General features: G+C 38.5%; 1 protein-coding gene across 1 annotated transcript in view; it reads left to right on the top strand.

Annotated features, from left to right (window-relative positions):
* The window catches only part of PLCE1 (phospholipase C epsilon 1), a 291024-nt gene that overhangs the window by 239699 nt on the left and 34701 nt on the right, over positions 1-16624 (top strand). The window contains exons 13-21 of the mRNA XM_073353850.2: positions 166-404; positions 1296-1357; positions 1452-1617; positions 4663-4770; positions 5535-5651; positions 5737-5895; positions 7407-7536; positions 10250-10374; positions 14925-15042. Of these exons, the coding sequence (XP_073209951.2) occupies positions 166-404; positions 1296-1357; positions 1452-1617; positions 4663-4770; positions 5535-5651; positions 5737-5895; positions 7407-7536; positions 10250-10374; positions 14925-15042 (1224 nt within the window). The remainder of the gene's footprint in view (positions 1-165; positions 405-1295; positions 1358-1451; positions 1618-4662; positions 4771-5534; positions 5652-5736; positions 5896-7406; positions 7537-10249; positions 10375-14924; positions 15043-16624) is intronic.

The following is a 16624-nucleotide window of genomic DNA, read 5'->3' as shown; positions in this document are numbered from 1 at the left end:
TTTGATCCATAATTATTGAAAATTGATTTTTTCCAGTGAATACAATTTTAATTCCTTTGAATAATTCCATGTGGTATGAATAATAGAATAGTACTCGCCTAATTTATCTCCAGGTGATAAAATGAAACTCCTCAAATATTTATGTTCATATTTATTATCTTTTAGATTTATTGACCAGGAATGTATCAGATCTGGGTTTGTTCATTAATAGTAGACAGCAACTATCAGAAAACCAGAGACAGATATCTGATGCCATTGCTGCTGCTAGTATTGTAACTAATGGTACTGGAGTAGAAAGCACATCACTGGGAATATTTGGAGTGGGAATCCAGCAACTCAATGACTTCTTAGTGAATTGCCAAGGTGAACACTGCACCTATGATGAAATCCTCAGTATTATCCAGGTCTGTAATATAAACATTTTGCAATGCATCTATTCATTTTGTAGGGGTTTTTGTTTCCTCCATTTTTTCCCCCTGCACGTGTTCTCTGTGCAGTCTCCAGAACAGTACCTTCTGTATCACCTATATGAAGGTTTGATTTCCTCCTTTGGAACCACTGCCAATTCTGTTCCCTCAGTTTGCATGAAACTTCTCTAAACACAGTGTACCCAATAGTCCCTTTCCATGAGATCAATGTTGCATTTCTATAATGTGTCTTACCTCCATTGAATGTGGACAAAATGATCCGAGTTGAGTTTTGTGTCCATTGTGTTATAAAAATTGAATAACTAGCTACCATAATGTAAATTTTTATTCCTTTTTATTTTTGTCTAATGCAATCCAAAATTAAGTCCGTACTCTACAGGGTTTAACAAAACTGTCAAAACATTTTGAACAGTTCAAATGTTAGGCAAGTATGTGCAATATACATTTACAGCAAGGTTAAAAAATCAGGATGTCTAGGGGAACTTCAGAATGATTTTGTGCAAGTTGATGTGTTGTTGAACACTGGTGAGTAAATACAAATAGTTATTTCCTTTTAGATGATCGCACTGAGTATTATATATAAGAATAAGAACATGCATGATTTTAAATAATAATCTAGATCAACATTCTACATTTGTAAGCTCTGCAATATTATTAATTTTATATATTTAGTGACTTTGCTAACTCCTATAACTATTATCAATATAGTGAAGACACTTCTGAATGATATTCAGACTGCATAAATACAGCTTATTAGTTTGATGTACAAATTACATTGTAAAAAATGAATGAAAGCCTTTTACCTAAAGCATGTGATACGTATTTCTTTTGATCAAAATAATATTGTTCTCTTACTGTTTCTTACAGAAATTTGAACCCAGTGTCAATATGTGCCAGCAGGGGCTACTGTCATTTGAAGGATTTGCAAGGTAATTAATCACATATGAAGTTAACATACACGTGATGTTATTTGTGCGCATTTTGCTAAATATTTGTCACAAACTATTATTTCTGCACCTTTAGGTTTTTGATGGATAAAGACAATTTTGCCTCAAAAAATGATGAGTCACAAGAGAATATTGAAGAGTTACAACTACCACTGTCATATTATTACATTGAGTCTTCACACAATACATACCTCACAGGCCATCAGCTTAAAGGAGAATCATCAGTAGAGCTTTACAGCCAGGTATACAGAGTTAGATCGCTGCATAGTTTTCAGCATGAACTTGTTTGTTTAACTAAGAAGTCACAGAAACATGGCCTTTTTGCTTTGAAAACCCAAATGTTCTGAGCCCCTGCTTGTAAAATGTAGGAAAACATGATGTGTGGGAAAGCTGCCTGTGTGCACAGTTGTGTTCAAATGCTTTTACTAAGGCAAAAAATGGGTTTCGTTTGAGATTCATAGCATTTAGACACTAGTCATTTTGACCTAACTTACTAAAATTAGACTTTCCCACAGGAAAGACTGATCTAATATGTTAGTTCATTTAAATGTCAGAAACACCCTTCAGATATTGTACATTGTACTGAAAAGACAAAATTCTAATGAAAACATCACTCCCGACAATATACTTGTAGGAATATTACACTATTTATCTGACCCTGTATCTAATTGGTGACAAACCTGGAAAGACTGATTTCTCTCTATGGGCTTTGGGACTATATTTTTGATATGTGTATTCAACAAATATTACAGAAAACATCAAACTTCCTGTGACTGGGATTTTTATTACTCACCATGTTAAAGAGAAATCCATTCAAGTGTGACAGGCTGTGCTACTTCAGCCCTTTGTTTGTATGTTTGGAGGTGGGGAGGTGGACTGTGTGTGAGAAAGCCACGAGTAAAGTGGCTGCATAGTGGTGCTGTGAAGTAGGTTTCTATGACAGCCTCACACAGGATGGCAGTGTTGGAGGAGGTAGGGTAGGGATCCATTGTCCGTAACACCCCAAGTGATGTGAAAGAGCTGCAGGCACTCTTTCAGCAGCCCATAGGCTAAAATAATGGTCCATAAGATGAGATGGGAACATTATTGCAGCCCTGTTCCCCTGGGTGGGGTGAGGGTGCCCCCTCCACTGACATAATGTACTTCCATTGTCTAAGGCTTTGAGCAGGATAAGTGAATTTCATCCTAATCATATATGTACTTTACCTGAAGTTATAGATAGATTCCAGAAAGCTTTATTTCCAATAAAAAGTTGTAGCCCAGAAGGCTATCTTGCAGTGGCCCTTCTCCATCTGGAGAAAATATCTGTGTAGATACCCACTTGTTTCTGCAGGCAGGAAGATGTAAATATTTCTCTCCCAGTGTAAGTTCCTGGCCCTTTAAGGGACAGTTTTGGCAGCTGTGACAGGGTGTCTTGCCCTTATGGGCTGGAGAGTCTGGGGCTAGCCAATCCTGATTAGAAGCAAACCTGGGTTGAATCAGGTGATTCCTTATTAAGGGCAGCAGATGGCTACAGCAAAGTGGGGAGCTCAGGGAATGGTAGGAAGAAATGAAGGCAGTCAGGTTTCTGCAGTGATGACCTTGTTACCAGGTGGTTTGGAAGCCAGAGACCTATGATTCCAGCAAAGTAGGGCCTGGAGGTGGCCTGCTAAAGTAGGAAAAGCTATAGGCAGGAAGGCCTGGTAATAGGGTGAATTGGAGTCTGCTGTGAGTGAGCAGGCTCCAGCAGAAAGACCTGGGACATGGGATTTCCCTACTGAGGGTATGTCTAATTTAATTGGGGATTGGTCCTGCTTTGAGCAGGGGGTTGGACTAGATGACCTCCTGAGGTCCCTTCCAACCCTGATATTCTGTGATTCTACTCAGCAGAAGAAAAACCACAGCAGTAAGTCTTGGAGCCCTGGTCACCTGAAATACAGTGAGGGAGAAGGGTTTCAGACCCTAGGCTCCAGTCCAAGCCCAAGTATATACACTGTTATTTTTAGCCCCATAACACAAGGCCGAGTCAGTTAACCTGGGCTCTGAGACTTGCTGCTGTGGTTTTTTGTTCTGTTTTGTTTTTTGGTTGGGTTTCTGTGTAGTTGTAGCCTGAGACTACAGGCAGGAAAAGCCTGGGAGTGACCTGATAAGAGTAAAACTGATGCACTGTTTTCAGACTTGGAGTTTTATCTTGGAGATTTATTTATGTGAATAAACTCAAACCCCTTTAGAAGGGTGATGAATGAACAAGAAAGCCCTATTTGGAGTTTGTTTAAGAAGACTTTTGAGGGAGAAATTGTTAGCAGAGCATCACAGAGGTACCCTGGGCTAGGGTTGCCAACTTTCTAATTTCAGAAAACCGAACACTCTTGCCCCACTCTTCCCTGAGGCCTCACTCCAGCCCCCCTCCTCTGTCACTTGCTCTCCTGCCCCCTTGCTCATTTTCACCAGGCTGGGGCAAGGGATTGAGTGCAGGAGGGGGTGAGGGCTCTAGGGTGGGGCTGGGGATGAGGGGTTTGGGGTGCAGGAGGGGGCTCCAGACTGGGGCCAAGGGGTTTGGAGTGTGGGATGGGGTTGCCAAATCCAGGAGTGAGTTCAGGTGCAGGAGGGGGTGTGGGGTGCAGGCTCTAGGAGGGAGTTTGGGTGTGGGAGGGTGCTCCAAGCTGTGGCAGGGGGTTGGGGCGCAGGAGGAGGTTTGGGGTGCAGGCTCTGGGCAACTCTGCCTGGTGTGGTTTGTGGGGGCTCCGGCAGGTGCTTTTGTCAGGCTGCCCCTTAAATAGAAGACGCACCAGCGCTGCACTGGAATTTCGTGGATCTCAGAGTCTGCTCTATCTGCCATGAATCCTGGACACATGGCTCGGCCAGCTCACTAAGGACAAAAGTGCTGACCGGAGCCGCCAGGGTCCCTTTTCGACTGGGCATTCTGGTTGAAAACCAGATGCCTGGCATCCTACCTGGGGCACGAGGCACCGCATGGGAGACAGCTGACCCCACTCACCAACCAAATTCCCATTCTCTCTGCCTCCAGGAGCAATTCTGGTAGCTTCTGAAATTTCTTTCTATTTCTAATGGGAACCTTTCTTTTAAATTCTTGCTTTCTAATATGCTTCATTTTCCTGCTCTCTGTGTGTGTGTGAGATCCAACTGTTTGGGATAGTAGCTTCCATGGTTTTCTTTCACACTGCAGTAAAGTAGCTTTCATGGGCAGCAACTTCCCCCAGCTGCCATTTAGCACTGCAACCCCTTTTCTCTCTTTGTTTTTGTACAGTTGCTGTTCACATGGGATCTATTATTCGTTTGTGTTACAGGTTCTCTTACAAGGCTGTAGGAGTGTGGAATTAGACTGCTGGGATGGTGATGATGGGATGCCTATCATTTATCATGGACATACCCTCACTACTAAGATCCCTTTTAAGGTATATTGACAATTTCTTGCAGAAAACAGAAATTAATCAAGAAAGAAGTTTAATAACTTGTTCACTTGTATGATGATACCAGTTTAATGAAGCAACAATTATCCTTCTAGAAGAAAACAAGTCACTATGGATTTGTGTACACTGCAATTAGACACCCGTGGCTGGCCTGTGCCAGCTGATGTGGGCCTGTGGGGCTCATGCTAAAGGGGCTGTTTAACTGCAGTGCAGACATTCAGGTTTGGGCTACAGCCTGGGCTCTGGGACCCTCCCACCTCACAGGGTCCTAGGGCCTAGGCCTCAGCATGTGGATATGTCTACACTGCACATGGGAGCGAGTGTTCTTCCCAACATGGGTAGACAGACACATGCTAGCATTGCTCAAGCTAGCACACTACAAATAGAAGAGTAGCCGGGGTAGCACGGGCAGAAGCTTGGGTTAGCCACCTGAGTACAAACATGTCTGGACCCTCAGGTACATACTTGGATGACTGGGCCAAGCTGAGGCCCATGCAGCCTCAGCTACACTGCTATTTTTACAGTGTGTTGGTTCAAGCAGAGCTAGCGTGTGTCTGTCTGCCCGTGCTGGAAAGCACAGTCTTAGATGCAGTGCAGACAACCCTAATTGGATTAGCAACAGACAATGATAAAGTCATATTGTATTTTGAATCATGGAAGCAATACTCAGAAATAATCAACTATAAATATTTTATGCTTTTCAAATTAGAGAATTCTAACTCTTGTAATTTACACTTTGATTCTTATAGGATGTAGTTGAAGCTATTGATCGCAGTGCCTTTCTCACATCTGATATGCCAATCATCATATCTATAGAGAACCACTGTTCATTGCCTCAACAACGCAAGATGGCTGAAATTTTTAAGGTTAGTCATAGTGTATTATGTCATTCAAAGAGCATGTCCAGGGATTTTGTTTTTCATGATATCTCACGTATTCTCAATATTTCAGAATGTATTTGGAGATAAGCTGGTAACTAAGTTTTTATTTGAGAGTGACTTCTCTGATGATCCAATGCTCCCTTCACCGGACCAACTGAGAAGAAAAGTGCTGCTGAAAAACAAAAAACTCAAAGCCCATCAAACTCCAGTGGATATTTTAAAACAAAAGGTAAATTATTTCCCTAACAAACATTCTGATATTTAAGTTGTGGTTTGGAAAAAAGCAATAGTCATTAAAGTTTGTCCAATTTAACATGGACAAAAGAACCAGTCTAATGCACACTGGGAAACACACTGTGGATTATATATCAACATAATATAAATATATAAAATAAAAATATAAATACAAAAATACTTGGTTTATTTTTGTGGTTTTTAAGTTTTAATTATGATACATGGTAAACACAACATAGTATATTTGGTAAAAGTAATATAGTCTTACCAAACACTTCACTAATAAATGTTTGCTCAGAAAGGGGGAGAGGCCACCCCAAGGTTTTTTTTGTGTGTGCATTTTGTTCTGTAATACTTTGTTGTCTTTTTGGATTTAGCAAAGTTGTGCTGTATTTTTACCATATTCAAGCCAGGTACTTTCTTGTTAAACAAATTTTTTTTCACTTGCTACCAATTGATTTTATTTTATGGCAGAATGTTACCATTTTTATTAAACTGTATTTCCATATGATAGGTAGAAAATTTTCCTGAAATATTTAGTATTTCTTAATATTTATGTATATATCCTTTTGTGACATCTCCTCCATCTTTTAAGTTTTGCAATGAATGAAATACTCTTACAGAGGTTGAAGTCTTCTCTTTACAAGGAAATCGAGTCCCATGCAATGCAACAATGCAAGCTTCCTTTACATTACAGTCCCTTTTATTTTAATCTATACAGCCTCAGCCCTTCCTTCATTTTTTCCACAGGGACTGTACAATAACTGTTCCAGTTACCAAGGGCTTGGAATTGATGCCAAACATCCCATGTAGTGAAATACATTATTTAGTGGGAACTGGACTTTTTCAAAAGTGTGATGTTATCTGTAGATCCACAATGACTCTCTTTTCACTTTGGGTAAATGTAAGCCCAATAAATAATCCAAAAAGATGGACAATTATGTATGATTCACATTCAGATCTTTCTTGAAATTCTAGTTTATTGACAACTCCTGTAATCCAGGAGTTTAAATCTCCTCCTGTAATCCAATGTTACACGGATTTTCAGAGATTACAGGAGGAGATTTAAACCCATTTATGGAATCATTTAACAGTAAATAAACTATTTTGGGAGATGGGGGGGAATTTTGGGGTTTCTGTACACAGGAAAGTTTCACCAGTCAAACTACTATAGTTAAACCACTAACTCCCCGTATGTTTTTTGGATTTTTTTGTTTTGTCTAAACAGCTTCCAAAGTGCCATAAACTAAACCAGAAAAAGGGTACTCTTATATTGGACTAACAGTGGGCACATGGGGATTTATACCTGTGTAACTATATATGTTTAAATTCACTCTTCACTTTTTACTGCTATAACTTTCCCATGTGGACAAGCCCTTAGAATAGCTATTTTTCCTCTTATAAAAACAGGACACTGAACAGATACATATAAATAAGAATATTATAAATAGAACTTTTTTGCTGTTTTAATATTTGAGTGCTTTAAAAATTATTTTAATGCTGTAGGCTCACCAACTCGCATACATGCAAGCCCAGGCCAGTAATGGTGGCAATGCTGGTAACCCCACCACTAATAATGAAGAGGAGGAGGATGAAGAGGATGAATATGACTATGACTATGAATCTCTCTCTGATGGTAAAGAAGTATAGTTATTACAATGCTGTACTTTGAGAATTCTTGGTTCATAAAATTTCTCCATACTTATGACTGACTTTAACTGTTTAAATTTGCTTCAGTTAGAATAGATCAAACAAGATGTATTGAGACATTTGCATGAGACAATTAGGTGGTTCCACATTTTATGTATTTGTTAGTGTATAATCTAGTATCACTTATAATGAATGATAACTTATATTCATTCTAAATTACATCAAAATAATAGTGTATATAAATGAAGTACAAAGTACTGTATCTTATATAAACCCTGTTTTCTTTTACGGTTTTAACACCTCAGAGTTCATGCATTTTTCATATTAATTCCTTTTCCCTAAGGGCTGAAGAGTGGCCTGGGTTGTGCAGTGGTATAAGGAGGCATAAGGCATTGTCTTACCATCTTGCCATACACTTCATAGATCGCAACACAGGAAGGGAAGCAGGCTTTGCAGAGCCACTACAACCTGTGGCCTACACAAATGGGTAGGGAGTGGGCAGACCCTTGGCTCCATCTCCCCAGAGGTCCTGATAGCATAGATGTACCTGGGTGTCTGGTGGCCTACGTTGCACTGGGTATAGGCCTGGCAAAGTTTTCTCCCTCACTAGAACAGTGGGAGATTTTGGAGATTTTGACTCTATTCTTTCTGGACTGCTCATGGGGCAGGGACACATCAGAGGCCCTTGTTCAAGTCAGATCTCATAGTTACAATGTAGATGTGTTTGCAAGCATGCCATTGCTGTCATGAATAAGTTAAACTAGTAATTTTTGTGCTAAGAGTTCAATCATGTTGCCAACATTCAAACAGTTTTTCAGGGACAGTATTCAGAACAGGTGCAGAACATCCTTCTATGAGCGCAGCATATACACTTGTAGTCTGGGGCCTGGACATGTCTGGACATTTTCCTGAAGTCAGTGAAGTTACACTAGGAATGAATTGGCCTAAGACATTCAAAAGTGATGTTGGTTTCATAATTGATAACTGTCAGAAAATGTGTTATGTCAAGATACATCACAACTGGTAGCCAAATTCATACCACCCAGAGACATGGCAAAAGAATAAAATAGTTCATTTATTAAAACCTAAGACCAGATAGTGCCTGGCCTTTACACAGGTGACCAAGTTTATGAAAGGCACAAAGCTCAGCACTTCCTTTAGTGCCAGACTTGTGTTCAAGTGGCACAGCGAAAACTTTCACAAATGAAATTTATTTTATTGTTTCTCTGTTGGTGATGATGAAATTAACAAAATAAAATTTAATAAGGAGACTTAATGACTGCTTCTGATTTTCCTAAGATAAATATGAAAATGGCTCAGATTCTGGTGCCTGCTCCAGCTGCTTTGTGCTGTTCCAGCAGCACAAGATAGCTGGAAAGACTGCTTAATAGTCTACCTGAAAAATTCTCCCTGTGTAGAAGAATCTTCAGGTGGCATAGATGAAAATATGCTGTTCGAGTGCAGATGTTTCTTACATATTGGCCAGAAAGAAATTGCAAGTTGCCCACTATAAGTTGTACTTGAAACATGCTCCAGTAGGAGAAGACTGGAAAAGTCTGTGCACAGTGCAGTACAAAAAGTAACCTGTGGCATGCTTTACTGCTTTAATATAATGGTTACACTATTTGTTTGTTTTAACTATTATAATATTTGGCAGAACTAATCTAAATAATAATCATCTGAAAACTTTAGAAGATTTCAGTTTTATGCTGTAGTTTTGCATAATGCTCATAGTTTTAAAATTGACACTTAATTTTCATTTTTTCTGGCTGTATTTCTTAATTTCCTTTACTCTTATCCCCTTTCTGACTCTGTTTTCCTGTAGTTGATGTCCTTAATGCTTCTCCCGCTCCTAACAGCCAGGAAGGTAAAAGCCATTTGGTTGAGCATTTTAACTGCATGAATTTCAGCACTGTGTCTCCAACTTGTTAAAAGTCTGTAGTGTAAATATATGGTACCTCCTTTGTATTAATTGAAAATGCATTCAAATGGTTTCATTAAGCCTTATTTACTGGTCAGGTATCATTGAAAAAACATTGGTTATTCATAAAGATATTGTGGTCCAAAATTACACACACATGCTGTATAAAGAGCCAAAATAAACAAAAAATGCTCCCCGTTGTAACAGTTTTTCCATTCTTATAAATCACTCTAATTTGGGGGGCCAATCAGGGTAAGTCTCTAGCATGTACATGAGGCATGCTCTTTAATGGGGAAGAATGCCTCAAACATATAGGCAGTGTGAAGTGGGGGCAGCATGAGAATCGAAGTCTGAAATGTGAAGATACCTTTTAAAATTACTGATTACTGACTAAACTATATTAACTGATAAACTTCTGCAATTCTTGAATATTCAAGAATATCGCCTCTTAAATACTTTCGGTGGCAAGCCTGTGTTTCTTTGTTTCTTGATTTGCCAAAGAGGATGTGGAAATATTTAACTCGTATTATTAAACGATTTTCTGGTTTAATATCTACTGAACAAAAAAGACAGTGTAGAAGGTTTCATAGAAGAGCAACGTCCTAACAAACAATATTACCAATGAAGGAGAAACGCTTTAACCAATAAACAAGTTATTTTTGCCAGTTGGTTATTCAGACATGTAACTAGGTGCTTTACCCAAAACAACTTGTTGAAATAAAATTTGCAGTTAATTCTTGGCCTGCATATTGTTTATCTAAAATCAATTAATTTCTAGATAACATTCTGGAAGACCGACCTGAGACTAAATCATCCAGTGATAAACTGCAATTTGAATATAATGAAGAAACTGCCAAGAGAATAAAGAAGACTGATTGCATTACTTACAATAATAAAGGAAAGGTAGTACTTTTTTTTCCTCTCCCCCAAACCTTTTGACATGGATCCAGCTTCAAAAGGATTTGATTTGCTCAGGTGACTGAATCATCACATGGCAAATGCACTTTAATGACAAATATCTGGAAGCAGGGAACCATCCTAGGGAAGATAAGGTAAATGCAACAAGCATCTGGGTCAAGAAAAGGATTCAGAGGTTATTGTGGACACAAAATGGAGCTCATTAGACCAGTATGCAACAGCAATAAAAACAGGAAAAGAAATTTGTAGTCTGTGAGCCAATGCCTACTGAAGTCGATGGAAGTCTTTCCACTGGCTTTAATGGGCATCGGATCAAGTCCCTAACCTTACTAGCAGAGAAAAATAGTATAAAACAAAATAATTGACTTTAATGGAAGGTGGTTGTTAAATTCCATCTGGATAATCTACACAGTCTTGGTTGGTTGTGCTGTAGGTGGGAATATATTCATTAACTCATTAGTGTGTGGTGGCAAAGTGAGCTAATAAAGAACTCTAAAATATTTAAAAGATTGCTAAAGTTGATAAAAGGCAAGGGTTTCAAAAACATAATCTAAACAGTGGTGGCCCAGTTCTGCTGTCGGTGAGGCTGTCCCCCGCTACATCCCTGCCCACTTGAGGAGACAGCCATGCTGCAGCACCCCAGAGGAAGGGTGGAGTCGGGAAGCATATTGTGACTCAATCACAGTGGTTCCTTGGTTGGCTCCTGGCCAACACTGTTGTTATGAGCCTGACTAAGAGGTTACTCTCAGTCCATATCTAGCAAAGAAGTACAGTGTCCATTCACAATTATAGTAATTCACTCTTGTTTCAAATTCTGTTGATGCAGTTTAAGCTTCCCTGCCCTTGCTTTTTATAAAAGACTGTCCATCTCACTCTCAAAATTACGCAAGTCTTGATTTTCTATGATTATGCTCCATATGTATAGTGCTATAACTGATGTTTGTGAAAGTAAGTTGAGTTTTTATATAAAAAGCAAACATTGTTTATAAATACCATATGGTTTTGCAGAGTACTTAACTGCAGCTTATAAAGTTTGCTTTATCTTCATGACTTTCATAATTCCATAGAACACACACTGTTTATCAGATTTGAGGATTACTTTTTTTCCAAACCCAAGCAATTTACCAGATATTATTGTACTTCACTGTGAACTCATTTTTGACACACACTCCTCATGATATATTGAAAATGCTGGGCTCATCAGAACATTTTTTCCAGGCTCGGGTGCACTGTATACTGACTCAGTCTTTACTGTTTCCATTTAGTTCAATGGGAGTTCTGTGCACAGAACAAAGACAAAATATGGCCCACTGTCCACAATTCATTTAAGAAAGCCAATAAATTTATCAGTATAATTATTTAAAATTATAGTTTTCGTAGTAGAGTTTAAAAGAAAAATCTCTTTTAGACTTTTTCCTGAAAGATATATAGAATCATAGAATATCAGGGTTGGAAGGGACCCCAGAAGGTCATCTAGTCCAACCCCCTGCTCAAAGCAGGACCAATTTCCAGTTCCCAGTTAAATCATCCCAGCCAGGGCTTTGTCAAGCCTGACCTTAAAAACCTCTAAGGAAGGAGATTCTACCACCTCCCTAGGTAACTCATTCCAGTGTTTCACCACCCTCTTAGTGAAAAAGTTTTTCCTAATATCCAATCTAAACCTTCCCCACTGCAACTTGATATCTTATACTGTTTTAAATCAAGATAATATACATTTATTTAGAACAGATCTGTGCAATCTTTTTTTATTAATGATCCAGGTTTATGTGAGTTTTGTGTTGTTAATCAGTAATAATTAGAGCATAATGTATTTTATACGTATATTAATATTATGAGATACATAGAGAAATCCACACTCAGTATATTCCTGGAGGGTATTGAATATCGTGAATTTCTATGTGCATCTTTCTCTTTCAATCTGAAGTGAAAACAACATCAATAAATAACTTTTTTTTCAAAAATTGATTTTAAAAAATAAACACTGGGAAACAAACCTGACAAAATTACGAAACTCCCTTTAAATGGTATTCCATTATCTTGAAATCAAGTCAGTTTAAAAAAAAAGTTCACCAGTATATTGGCTGCATATAAACTGGCTCAACATAAGAAATGTCAATTTCTGTATTAATTTGTCACATTAACAATCCAACTTCTGCCATTTTGCTTGCTTATGTGACAATACTCTTTATAAAACAGTGCCTCAGATAGGTGATTAAAACTGAGTCTCTCTACCTCAAATGCGTACTAGAAGAAAAATGGTGCTGATGCGTGTATATTTGCATTGTCTTCTTTTACAGGCAAAAAGGAACTTTATTCATAAGATTACATTTATTTTTTTCTCACTATTTCAGCTGGTTCATCCCATTTTTAACAGCCCCTTTTACCCATTTTCTTTTTGTGCAATTTTGCTAAAATGTCCAGACATCTCTCCTGGCGTATTCATTGGCCATGGCAGCTGTATTCTATCCCGCAGTTTCCCACCCTTCTTGTTTTCCATCAAGAGCATGTGAAAAAATATCTTCACTAGTATTTCAAACAAAAAAACCAAAAATATATGAATTTGAAATAATTTTTCACTCATTTAAAGAAGACCTTCTATGGAATTTTCTTTCAGCTGTTGTACTGTCTTTCTCTCTGAGGTTTTTTCCAATTGTGACAAAGTCTCACAGCTGTTGGTTGATGATATTCAGATTGTAACAGATAGTGTAGGTCTCCCCTTAATGATTATGCATACATTCTGCCATTGTTAATGTGAGCTATTCCCATGCACTCAGGGAGTCTCACCTCCCAGATTATCGCTGGAAGTTCAACTTGAACATCAACCTTCCCCTCCTCTCAACTATGCACGTATTATGTTGTACAACTTTTTCAGTTAACTGGCAAAATTGCATTTTGCTTTTAGTAAAATTTACAAAAAGTAAAATGAGAAACTGGTTTTTAAAGACATTCTGTTCATAAAGACAAAATGAATCACACACTTCTACTTTACGCTGAGTGAAGCTCCCTACCTATGGATAAACATGTATGAAAAGGGGTTAAAAATAAAGTGTAGGATGGAAAGCCTCCCTTCAGGGTCTTGACTGGTGATTCCTTAATATATAAAGGAATACTGTTACTCTTTGTGTCATGTTGAGCAGGGATTGCAAGGCTGCTGCACTCCACAAGTGTGATCAGAGGTTACATGAGGGCACAAGTAAGGTAAAATACTAGTGGCCATATTTTCAAGAGCTGAGCTCCCATTTATTTAGTCACTTAAATAAATGACCAGATAAATGACCAGGTCATTATTGGGTGTTGCATTCTTTGGGATATCTGGTCTAGGTATGAACCCTCATACTGACTGGTAGTAAGTCTCAAGCCCTCCGTATACTTGGTTTCCTGCTTTCAAGAGTGCAGAATAAAAAAAATAGTGTGGAGAATGATGTGGAGGGTGTGGGTGGAGAATGAGCCTATTTGAGGAGACATTAGTTTAAGTGTCGTCGTCAGAATCATAGAAATGTTGTGCTGGAAGGGATCTTGAGAAGTTATCAAGTCCAGCCCCCAGTGCTAAGGTAGGACCATCCCTGATAGGTGTTTCTCTAACCTTTTCTTAAAGACCTCCAAAGGTAGAGACTCTACAACCTCCACTGGAAGCCTATTCCAGAGCTTAACAACCCTTATAGTTAGAAAGTTATTCCTAATATCTAACCTAAATCTCCCTTGCTACATATTAATTCTTCTTGGCCTATCTTCATTGGACATGGAGAACAATTTATCACAGTGCTCTTTATAAAAGCCTTTAACATATTTGAAGACTGTTATCAGGCCCCCCTCAGTTTTCTTTTCTCAAGACTACATATGCCCATTTTAAAAATCTTTCCTCATAAGTCAGGTTTTCTAAACTCTTTGTCATTTTTGTTGCTCTTCTCTGAACTCTCTCCAATTTGTCCCCATCTTTCCTGAAGTCTGGCACCCAGAATTGAACACCATACTCCAGCTTAGGCCTCACCAGTGCCGAGTAGAGTGGGATAATTACCTCCCATGTGTTACAGAGGATGCTGCTGTTAATATAACCCAGAATATTAGCCTTTTTCGCAACTGCATCACAGTGACTCCTATTCAGTTTTTGATCCAGTATAACCCCCACGTCCTTTTCATTTGAGCAGCACCAGCAGCTAGCCATTTATCCCCCATTTTGTAGTTGTGTATTTGGTATTTCCTTCCTAAGTGTAGTGCTTTGCATTTGTCTTCATTGAATATATTCTTGTTGAATGAAAATGAGCTGCTTAGGTCTCACTCGTGCTATGAGTCAGAAGTAACTTAGGGCCGGATTTTTAAAGTTATCTAGGTGTATTTTGAGTACTACTGCAATACAAATAGTACTAATATATGGTAACGAATGGGAAAAATAGATGCATGCATAAATCCATTATGTGAGGATATAGAACCATGTGTGCTGAATGTGATAAAACCACATCAAGTGTGTATATGAGGTATGCTAGAATACTTTCATTTTCAAACCTTTTGTATTATACATCACTTGAATTGTCACTTAGGTTTATGACATGGAACTGGGTGAAGAATTTTATCTTCCACAAAATAAGAAGGAAAGTAGACAGATAGCACCAGAGCTCTCAGATCTTGTCATCTATTGTCAAGCTGTGAAATTCCCTGGTAAGTATGCTTATTGCTTTACATTTTCTAAATCTTTGGAACATTACAGTGATATAATTGTAACTGCTTATACTGCGGAATTCAAACTGTAGTATGTGGGGAATATGCCTTTTTGTGGTTATGGATTCTGTACGATGACGATTCTATGTGCTGCGTTTGTCATGGAGGGAAAAAGTACTCCAACCCTTAAACTGTAGTGAACTGGCTAATTCCTATCTGACTGACAGCTAAGAACAAGCTGTTTTGTAAGGCTTTTCATTAGAATTTCACCTAAGGAGCTGCTGTGCCAGGTCTGAAGAAGAGTTTGCAGCCTCTGGGAGGCGGAGCAGGTCAGGACTCTTTAAGAATAGGTTCCAAGTTAGCTTGTCACACCACTGCCAGAAGCCTTCCCTCTCACCTGCACCCCTGACATTATTATCTACATCCCTCATTACCCAGTAATTGGGCTAGACACCAGCTGGGGAATGGGGAGAGAGAGAGAGGTCATATTGGGGATGAGGCTAAAAGGGAAACTGGCATGGAACCAGGAGTAGAGAGCAGACCAGGTAAAGTGGATGGGTGGCAGGAAGAAAATGGCCCATGATAGGCATGTAGCAGTGATCCCGCAGGAGGACAGAGAGGTAGGAGGGGTTTCATTCTGTAGTGGTGGAGAGATAGGGATTGGAAAACAGTAGGAGGTGGAGGAACTGAAATTGAGATTACTTGTCTTCATTTGCTCAGAACAGAACACTGAGGATGAGCATATTTTGGCTAATATACTGTACATTCTGTATACTAACTCATTTTTTAAATTGCTAATTTAGTGTTCATAATTGATAGTTTGTTGAAATGAGAATTCAGCTTCTTTAATAGAACAGTTCTCTAGAGAAATATTGGCAACTATTGCACATTAGGATTTAATACAAAAAGAAATATAATCTGATATTAATTTACACAAAGTCAAGGTAAGCAAATTGAAAAATTAGAGAGAAACATTTCTCTAATCTTAGTTTTATGAATGTTAGGTGTAACTTGTAACAATGGCAAGTTAAAAAATAAGATTTGTGATTTTTAATTTAGCTGTCCCCTTAATATAATCTACAGTGAAATAATTCCAGTTGTCTTTCAAGTCAAACATTATTTTCTTCTGAGCAAAGAGTAGTATTTTCCATCTTTCATACAGTTTCAATTACTCAAAACATTTTAATACACACATTTCTGACTTTCTAAAATGTTCCTAAAATTCAATTAGAAAATAAATACTCACTTGCCATAATTAAATTTCTCCTTTGTTTTAATTCAAAACGTAATTAGGACAAATAAAAAAATCAGTTCCTTTCACAGGGAGGACACTTTATAGGCATAGCTAGAACCCATAAAGCCTGCTTTCCCAAGTTAACGTTTATATGCCCCCCCCTTTGGGGAAAAATCCTGCCCTTCTCTTTGTGGACATAGAGTCCCTGACCTCAGTGCAACTGATGTGATTCCACTGTGCAGCAAGGGGACAGGAAGCTGGAAACACTTCACAGGCCCCAGCCAATAGACAATATTGAGGTTGGAGCAGTAGAAAAACGAGGACAAGGCTGGTGGATCCATAATTATG

This window comes from Lepidochelys kempii, chromosome 7, assembly GCF_965140285.1.
Source record: "Lepidochelys kempii isolate rLepKem1 chromosome 7, rLepKem1.hap1, whole genome shotgun sequence".
Lineage (NCBI taxonomy): Eukaryota > Metazoa > Chordata > Testudines > Cheloniidae > Lepidochelys > Lepidochelys kempii.
Note: the sequence above shows the minus strand (reverse complement) of the source record. Positions and strands in the feature narration are given on the sequence as shown.